The sequence below is a fragment of the Chinchilla lanigera genome, unplaced genomic scaffold, assembly GCF_000276665.1.
Source record: "Chinchilla lanigera isolate Chin_1 unplaced genomic scaffold, ChiLan1.0 scaffold00001, whole genome shotgun sequence".
NCBI lineage: Eukaryota > Metazoa > Chordata > Mammalia > Rodentia > Chinchillidae > Chinchilla > Chinchilla lanigera.
In genome coordinates this window covers 23888268-23898550 of record NW_004955402.1, presented here as the reverse complement: position 1 = coordinate 23898550, position 10283 = coordinate 23888268, and the positions used below count along the sequence as shown (strand labels likewise).

The 10283-nt window shown below is 44.2% G+C and overlaps 1 protein-coding gene across 4 annotated transcripts in view; it reads left to right on the top strand.

Moving 5' to 3' along the window:
• Positions 1–55: 55 nt before the first annotated feature.
• The window catches only part of Celf4 (CUGBP, Elav-like family member 4), a 291336-nt gene continuing 281108 nt past the window's right edge, over positions 56–10283 (top strand). For all 4 annotated transcript variants that reach the window (XM_005372840.1, XM_013510323.1, XM_013510322.1 and 1 more), the window contains exon 1: positions 56–489. In XM_005372840.1, coding sequence (XP_005372897.1) covers positions 204–489 — 286 coding nt within the window. In that variant the 5' untranslated portion in view covers positions 56–203. The remainder of the gene's footprint in view (positions 490–10283) is intronic.

Sequence of the window (10283 nt, the reverse complement as noted above, 5' to 3'; positions counted from 1 at the left end):
AGAGAGAGAGAGAGAGAGAGAGAGAGAGAGAGAGAGAGAGAGAGAGAGAGAGAGAACGAGAGGAGAGCGAGGTGTAGAGAAACCGAGGGGGAGAGAACCCGAGTGTGTGTATGCGTGTGCGTGTGTGAGCGCGAGCGAGCGAGTGAGGGAGAGGAGCGAGAGAGTGCGAGCGAGAAAGAATAAAAGGAAAGAAGATTTTCTCTATGTATATAAAGATGGCCACGTTAGCAAACGGACAGGCTGACAACGCGAGCCTCAGTACCAACGGGCTCGGCGGCAGCCCGGGCAGCGCCGGGCACATGAACGGATTAAGCCACAGCCCGGGGAACCCGTCGACCATTCCCATGAAGGACCACGATGCCATCAAGCTGTTCATTGGGCAGATCCCCCGAAACCTGGATGAGAAGGACCTCAAGCCCCTCTTCGAGGAGTTCGGCAAGATCTACGAGCTCACGGTTCTGAAGGACAGGTTCACAGGCATGCACAAAGGTGAGTGCACCTTTCCCTCCCAACTTTGCCAGGGAGAAGGAGCGGGCGGGCCGCCGAGCGGCGGGCCGACAACTGGCGAGCGAGCGGGAGACGGGGCGAGAGGGAGCCACGGGCAGGCACCGAGGAGGGAGGCGCTCGGCAGCGGAGACCAGCACTGGGGTGCGTGGGGAGCTGCTCGCTGGGGCAAGGCTGGGTTTTGGTCGAGGAGCTGATAGGAACGGTGCCATGGATAGAGCAGCGGGCGCAGAAGATGAAGAGAAAGAAAGAGAGGATGGAGGGGGAAATGGGGCTTGTGTTTCGGGTACAGCGACTTGAAAGATTGGGATAGGGACAGCTGCACGGGGCGAGCCCAAGAAGCTGAGCGGACTGGCAGGCGCTCCCGCGGGCCGGGGACCGAGGGAGCTGTCCGTCGCCGTGGTGCTGAAAATACTACAGGAGATGGTCTCTTCATCCTCCGCTGGGGCCAGAGTAGCAGGAGAGCTCAGCCGTCTAAAAAGGGAGAGAGGTGACAAATTCAAAGAAATATTTTTATTTTGCTGTCAGTTTAACAGTAAACTCTCCTTGTCAAGCTGTGAGCCTCAATAATCTGGTTGTGGTGTGAGTGACAGTATGGGGAGTAGGGAGAAAGGGGGTGGTTTGGATGTTTGAAGGAAGGAGTGATAAAACCTAAAGCAAGCATTAGCAAGAATCCAGCCATCCCCTGGGTGGAATGGGTGTCTGGGGAATCTGTGTAGTCCCCTTCCCAGGAAAACTGGGCTTTGGGGGAAAATATAGGTGTGCAAGATATGCGTTTTAAGAGTGTACCCTAATTTATCCCAAACTCAGCATGCAGAGAGCCTTATAGTAGATCATTTCTCCCTTGAAGCAATCATTACTAGTGAGTGCTTGGGGGAGGGGGAGAGAGAATAATCAAAGCATTAAAACCCAACAACTTTTAAGAAAGTGGTCATAGAAATTGTCTGCAACCTGCCTGTTTTCTCCTTGTTTTATTATCTTTGAGGCAGAGCCCCAAACGTGTTCGGTTGTAGAATGTGTGTGGGTGGCTGGTAGGTGACAAAATTAGCCCAGTGCTCCGCTCCCTAACAGTAATGTATAGGATGTGCAGCGGGGATTAATCGGTGCTGGAGCTGTGTGGGCAAGTTAAATGCTTTCTGAGAGAGATTGATCGCCAGGCAGGGAAGGAGCATGGGGATAAGGAAGTTGTAGGGGATGTGTATGGACGTTCCGTTTTTAATAAACAGTAGTGTGGGGAGCCGTTGAAGATGCTGTGTTAGAGCTGGTGGTTTTAAAGATGAAAACACACACATGTACACCCACCCCCATATAAAGAGAACAGCCTCATTCTTGGCCACAAATGGGCTAGCAACGGAGCTGATCCTCCAGCACATTAGGTGCAGAGCGCGGAGCTGTCTGGCTCTCTGAGCAGCAGTGGTTTTCACTACCACAGCCACCCTCCTTCTCCAGCCCTCCCTTCATCCGAATACTAAACAGCTCCAAACTCTTCATAGTTGGAGTCCCAGAGAGCAGTTTTTATTGGCTTTAGCATCTTCCAGCTTGCCTGCTGAGGAGTAAATCTTAAAGTTAATGGCATGTTGAGGAGCTCAAAAACACAGCAGAATGGAAATATACCGGTTTTGCTGGGGTGGGGTAAGGGTGGGGGCTGTAAAGGAAAGAGAGGCCAACCTTTATCCAATATGGAGAAAATGTCTGTCTGTTCAGAAAAGAGATGGAAAAGGTGGAATGGGGACGTAGTTTTTGAAATAACATTTGAAGGAAAGAAACACTTTCTTTCCCCCTCCCTCTCAACCATATCTTTGTAGATTTCTCTTTCCAATCAAGCTCCCTAGAAGCTAATCAAGGCTTGTATCAAATCTTTGTCATTTTAATAGGTCCCTGGTTTTAAAAATAGTAATAATAAAATTTTAATAGCATAGGTAGAGATGGTTTTTGCCTACCTATGATCAGCTTTGTGGTAATTTAAGATTTCAAAGTTTAAAAATCAGAACCCACTAGAAGCAAAAGATAGCTGTAGGGAACTGGGCATCCTATGAGATCTGGATTAGAGCACTTTATTTACTTCTTTATTTCAAATGAAGATAAACTTTAGCAATATTCCTTGGTTCCTTCTCAACAATTCCTTGCTGCTATCACTTTATTTCTAATGTAATTTGGTCTTTCTCATATTATAAGAAGTAGAATTTCAATCATTTGTATCAGGGAGAGAAAGGAGATATATATATAGATATATATAGATATATATATATAGATATAGGTATATATAGATATATAGATATATAGATATATCCTAGGAAAACAAAACTTCATTTTCAAAATAATTCTTCTTCCAAACTGTCTCAGTCATTGACAGGCAGGGCTCATTGGCTCAGGCATCCTGGTGCTTATTGCAGCTTACCCTTCAGAGCCTGAGCATATATTTTCCTTAAAACTTCCTGCCTCTCCATCCTTCTGATTATTAGAGTCAAGGTTGGCCACAATGTCTCTAGCCATGCCTGGACACTCCCGGAGAGCTGAATAAATGAGACCATTTCCAAGGGCTGGTTTATTCAGTCCTAGTAGAGTTTGAACTCCTCCTCCAATGATGCAGCCTGATTTATTAGCTAATCCTGGTAAAATAAGCCTCTGGCCACCTTAAAAAAAAATTACTTGCTTGCCATTGGTGATTAACAATTGTTAAGTCAAAAAGCATGATGAGATTTGAAGAATGAGGGTTGCATTTGGCTTCTAGATTTTCCCCATCTCTAAACTGACAACGTGAGGCTAAGGATAGAATTATGCCTTTGTTAAGCCTGGTTTCAGGGCATATCCATGGCTCTTGCTCTTCCCTATCTGAATTTACAACTTCTAATGAATAATACTGGGATAAAATTGAGACACATAAGAGAATACTGGCCCCCAGCATGGATAACATGTGTATGTTATTGGTTTTTTAAACCAGTAAAAAGTAAACAAAATACATGAGATTTCAGGTAGATATCCATTTGCTAGCCACCTGCCATTTCAGGTAACTAAAGAAGGAAGGAGTTCTAAGGGTTAATGGAATACCTGTCAGGAGTAGAGTGCACCTTAAAAGGCAATTACTCCAGTCAAATTGGGAGTCTGTGGAGGAGGGAGTGGGTGGGTTTTGTGGAGCAAACCCAGCCATATCCGAGAAGGGCTGTTGGGCTAGGAAGCAGCAAATAGCAGCTGTGGACTGGGGTAATTACTGTAAAGGTAAATTTACCCCCCAGGAGACTAGCAAGCAATTGGAGGGAGGGCACTCTGGGTGTTAGGCAGATCAAGAAAAGAAGAAAAAAACCAAATCAAAATTCAAAGAAACAACACCCAAGGAATAAACCTCAGTCTAATGCAAACTCTCTGGCTAACTCAGAGTACCCCCCCCCCATTTTAAGCACTTTTGGAAAGATTGTTTTTCCAGGCTCCAAAGAGAACAACATTGTGCTATTGATTAAAGAAGAGAAAAGCAAATTCCCAGGATAGCAGAAGAAATGGGTTAAGGACCAATGTTGCCCCTTTTTGTAGAATTTTTCTTCCTTGAAGAAGGAACCAGGCCACCCACTAGTCTACTTCCTCTTTTCTCTCATTTTTTAGTTACGTCTATTTTCTTTTTTTTTTATTTCTTGGAGAACAAACAGAGGCAGTGACTGAAGACACACATATTCACACATATACTCATCCCTGCACACACACTCACACACACACGGTAGATCATGAATAAGCCAGAAATCCATTCATAACTTTGGTCTTATCTAACAGGATAGGAGGCAGCAAAGACTGAGTCAGTGGGAGACATAAAGACTAGTGCTCTCTGGATAGCCATATTATAATGCATTATCTTTGAAGTCATTTAAGTCCAATTTAAGTGGTATTTAGTATAATATTTATGAATTAATGTAATCTAAACATAGGGCTGTCCCCAAAGGTTTAAACAGCCTTTACTACTGATGTGTGCTTGTTCCCAGAGCCTGCGATGCATTTTAATCTAAACAGCCAAGTCCCCATCATAGTCTTTCTTGTTATCCAGTTAGAACAGATCTGTGCCTGGATAACTACTCTGCTTTGAGGTTTTCCCCACTACACAGAGAAAAATTTATTCTACTGGCAGGCTGGGGGGCTCCCAACACAGGATCACAGCTAGGGAAGCCAGCCCCTCATACTTTCACGCTACATCCAGAAGAAGGGTGGGGACAGAGTAACGAAACCTTCTGTGATTTAGCTCCGGAGAGTGTATCATTTTAAAATATACTCACCATCAGCTGCACAACCTCCCATTTCGACTGTACCTGAATAGGAAATGCCTAAAGCCTCTTGATTTGGGGTGTACCTGGGAGAAAGGACAAGGATTATCATCATGTTTGTTGATTTGTGGCCATCTTCATAAAATTATGTGTTATGTTTGCATTTAAGATGCAACAATTTTCAGAACATCGAATTTCCACCTTACAACTTAGCTGAGATCGTTCATTTTTCCCCCTCTGTAGATAGGTGAATTAAAACTGTGAGGCTCTATCTGATTTCTGTTTTCAAATGAGTCTAAGAGAGTGAAGCTAGGTATCAGCATGGGCATCAGCTCAATTAAGATGAACTCTTTTTAATTACTTTGAAAAATAAAAAGTCGGTTCTGTCCAGGGAAAGCAACTAGCTCAATGACTGGCTACACACCTATAATTTTTAAAAAGAAAGACTTACTTTGTCAGAGATAGGGGAAATAGAATAACCAGAATAAGAAAACAAGAAAAACACTTTAAAAATAAATTTCACCAAAAAAATGAGCACCAGCATTGATTATAAGACTAAAACATATTAAAGAAATAGCCACCATTTCAAAACCTCCAAATTCCAAGTGATGATGTGTCCTATTTAAAAGGAAAAAAATATTGAGAAATGATTCATTTATTTAAGAAACTGGTGGTTGCTCACTACTTGTGCACAATTTTATTTATCTTTAAAACAAAGTTTCTCAGAATCAGCACACACAGAGATAAATTAGCATGCACACATCCACGTATATGCATCCATGTGCAAGTATGACTAAGCACATCCTACACACATGAAAACCAAGCCTGGCCTAGATTTCATTGCAATTCATCAGAAGGATGTTAATACTCTCACCCCAGCCCTCACTGAATTTAATGGGAATTCTCATTTGGATTGAAAGAAGCCCCTTGGCATACTTTTATTCCCTGCATCACCTGTTCTAGTTGGCTAGATGTTAGTGGCTCTCGGATACAAAACAAAGCAAAACCAAAAGCTTTTCCTGAATAGTCTTCATTCAAGAACAACTTAAAGGAAAACAATATTACAAAAATGCACACTATAGATATGACCCCTACACAGTCATATTGTAAAGTTCTGAGGATTCTCTCAAAGAGCTGATTTAGAGGGGTATTCTTGATGCCCAGTGATCGCTACACACTCCAGCAATTTAAGCATGGCATGTTCATTACTATTATTGGCATCAACATTCTCCTATTATAGCTTATATACCAGATGGGAGCAGGGTTTCTGAGTGATGCCAGAGAAGATAGTTGAGACATCACCTCACTGGTTGAGAAAAGAGTTGCAACTTTGCCTTAGATGAATTTGTGGAAAATACTGCAGAGCTCACACCTCCCACGTCATCAAGAGATGGTCACTTTCCAAACTGACCCGAAAGAGATCTCAGCTCGAGAGAAGTTGGGGTGGATATGCTATAGAGAAAAGGGAAATGCAACTGAGAATACGGTCCAACACTTCAAATAGACAAAAAGGAAGACAGAGTTTAGGATCAAAATGCCAGCTAGAAGCTGGGCATGCTAGTTGACAGTGGCCATAACTGCAGCAGCTCCTGAGTGGGAAGGCAAATCCCATATGATATGTGGAAAGAAGAGTTAGAGGATGTGAAAACCAGTGTATCTATGGGTACTAAAGAACTGGGGAAGGGAAGATTCTGCAGTCTGTGTAGATGTTGGTGTGAATGACTCTGTGTGTGTGTGTGTGTGTGTGTGTGTGTTCATGCACGCACATGTGCAGAGAAAAAATGAAAAATATAAAAAGAATGGAGATTATGTTCGGGGCAGCTTCATCTTTCTAGGATCCATGCAGGATCAAGGAAAAGGGTGATGAAGAAAAGGAGAGATTCTTTAAAGGAGGATGCTGTCCTCATTATTACATTCATTACCTACCTCAGAACTCTTGGTTTAGATTTGTCAACGATCCAAGTTCCAGCATGCAGGCCTTTTTATCTAACTGATTTTCCTACTCAGAAGTCTAGGTCTGGGAGAGCATCCCATCATTTTTGGAGTCTGGACTGCTTCTGCTCACCCATTGACTTGTTTCAGAAATGACCTTACATCTGGGATCTGACTAGTTGGCCACAGAGTCCAGCTCTCTGCAGAGCAATTCTCACCATCCATTGCTTCCACACCCCCACTCAATGCCCCCCAGCATCCTAGCATACTTTCCTCCTAGAGTATTTTCATACATACACACATATACACATAAATATACGCACAGGACTTGACAAGCTCAGTCAGGACAAATCCTTCAAGCAGAGAGCTGCATTTTCTCTAAATACAGGCAGGGCATAGCAGACACCCAGCTGCCCTCCTTTTGGGCTCTCTTTAACAAGAGAATTATATTCACCCTTTTCACCTCTGCCTTTCCTAAGTCCTTTAAATACACAACATCTCCAAGAAAGTGTACTGTCCTACCTAAATAACTGAACAGAGATGGTGAACCTTTTAGAGCTTTCGGTGATGACAAACAGCCTGCTGCAGCATGCGTGCAATAGGTTTGGCACTACTGGCCTAAAAGATTGGAACGCAATCTCCTTCCCAAGTTAGGTGTAGTCCTCTTATCATCCACTGTCCTTGCTCTCTCTTTTCCTTCTTCTTGCCACTGAAGATACCCCCAAACTCTAAAGTTGGACCTGATAAAGGATATGAATGCTCTGCTTGATTGCATAGGGGTACACTTAAAGGTGCTAGAGCAAAGGGACAATTACAGAGGTAATTTTAGACAGCAAAGGAATTTCCTGAGTTGATGCACTTGTCCTAAGAGCTTCCTCCATTTCCACGCATCAAATTCCCAGTAGCCCCTGGATGAGTATAAAGCCTGAGCAACAGGCCAGCCCATAGGAAACAACAAGGAAGCCAGGTGGGAAGCCCCTGAGGAATTGCCCTGATTTCTGAGTCCCTCAAGAGTAGAAGGGGATGTATTCAGGATTATAGATTCACAAGGTTTCTCCTCTCTACTTGCTCCACATTTTGTTTCTCTTATCCTTCCTTGTATCTCCCCTCCAGCATGAGCTGATTGAGGCTTTCAAACAGAGCGATTCCCAGCAGCTCAGCTCAGGAGCAAATCTTCTATGGCCATCTGCAAGATGTAAATAAATGGGTACCCTCATGGAGACAGACATGGTCCCCATGTGAGGACAGCACAGCCAAAAATATTGATCAAACTCAGGGGAAAAAATGATAATGAGCTGGCCTCCAACAAGAGTTTAATTGACAGAGACTTCCGAAGGCCGACTCTGGACAGCACATAAACTAACCATGATGTTACTTTATTGCAATACACTCTGCTTTAATTAATTATCACCTGTGTTAAGAGCAGCTACAGATTAAAGGTTTCTAGGTACTTAAGAGATGTTACTAACAAGGCCCCTATACATTAGGTGGCTACCCTATAGCTGGCCAGGGAGACCCACAGGGAGACCCGCAAGATTCCCATTTTCTCCCCTCTTAGCTGTTGACTTTCCCCTTTTTGTGAAAAATAAATGGTTGTTTCTGCACAGCTACTATGTCCAAGTACTGGGATTGTGGTAGTGTAGTCTGCCAAGGGCAGGGGGCTGCCGTTCAACAGCTCATTCTAAAATTGCACAAATCTGACTGAAATGAGGACTGTGTTCATAGAAGAAAAAAGAGTTCCTGGAAGTGGGGTTCATAGAAGTGTGTGTGCACACACACATGCACAAGCAACTATGTACGTCCACATAAATATTGTGCAATCAATACATTTCCCATCCACTGCCCACACCTCTTAACTTCTCCCTCCCGTCTCTTGAGCACCTGTGCCACTGTCGTATTTCACACTGAGAAATGTGCGCAGCTGAGGCATGCATAGATGATGTTGTATCGAACCAGTCATTGTTTGGATTCTGGAGGAGGCTGGGTGTGGAGGCTGGGTGCCCAAGGAAGGACAGCCCTCGCCTGCGTTAGGTGGTGCCTAAAGAACCCACTTCTCAAGATATGATGGGAATCTCACTACAGTCCCCAAAACCTACAAACTGACAGGTAACTTACTTGAAGGCAACCCTTGGAGTCGTTCTAGGCAGATTTGAATGCCATACGTGGCTGTTTGTTCATTATTCTAATTTAATGATGCAGTCACACCTAATTAATCCATGTCTGGTTTATTCATACACTGTGTCTGAGGATCCAAAAGATCTCTTTCACTAGCTGGATTTCCTTCACAGGGACAAGTGAGGGGGCACCCCTGAAAAGTGAGCATATGTGGGTCCACACAGGATCAGATCACTATAGGACAAGCTGATACAGGCAAGGTCCCTGACATCACTGTCCACAGGTAGACATGAGAGCAGCCTCAGAGGTATGTAGCAATGAGGTCTGTGTGACTGTGTGCACACGTACACACGGAGTGCATGCATCATGCCTCTGCCACAGAACTCCACAAATCTATTCCCTTCTAATAGGCAGCGTGCCACACCCCACCATGTAATCAGCAAGGCCTGGCAGCATGTCAAGCACTCCTTTGATTGGGAGTTTCAGTGCAGAGTGTTGAGAGGCTGAGCTGAGTCAACCTCCCCTCTTCTGGCCTTCAGAAAGTAGAGCCAGATTAATTGCTGCCAGGACATGGATAAAGACACTGAGGCTGGCAGTAGCATGCCTCCAACGTCCTGCCTGCAGCATGGCCTTCAGTGCACCTTGCAGTGGCTGGTTCTGGCCAGCCAGCTCCCAGTGAATGCTGCCTCTAGCCTGGCAGGTAAATTGAGACAAGGAGGCATCAACCTAATAATATCCTTATAAAGCCAAGCCTCCTCGCGCAAGTCCTAGGAGACAAGAGGCATCCAAAGATCAAACACTACATCACAGTGTATTTGTAGGAACTCTCTGATTCTGCTACCTCCCTATAATGCTCTAATTGACTATTTGATCAGCTCTAAAAGGGCAGGTGTTCAAGACAGATTCACACACACAGTCGTACACACACTACACACACACACATATGAAAAGGCTTGCATGCCCACACACATACACTCACCACACAAGCACCTGTGTACATTCTTTTGCATACCACATGCCATCTTGTACCAGCTCCTCCAATACAGGTAGATTTTCACAGGAGCTCCCTGAAGGTGAGTGAAAAGTACACACCTAAGATTGTGCATGTCCTTCCAGTAATGGGCTTATCAATACCCTTTAAAAAAATGTGACAGCCAGCCCAGAGTGATTCAGTTGTGTGGACAAAGGTCAGCATATAGATATCCATTATTAATAATATCAATATCTTGGTTGACCAATATAACCAGAAACTGTATCATGTCGCTGCTGATGGGCGAGGCTAGGAGGACTCCGAGGCAATAGCAGGAAATTACGCCCATGTAAAATTAATCATATTGACTGGTTCTAAGAATATACGAGGATGTAAAGATGTTGGGAGTGCTTGCATAGTGGGAGAAGGGACCTTGCTCCCAGAGGCTTTACGAACTCCCTGGAGAAAACCAAGGGGCATGAAGGTGTCCCCGGTTGACCCACGAGAACACTCTTCCTCAT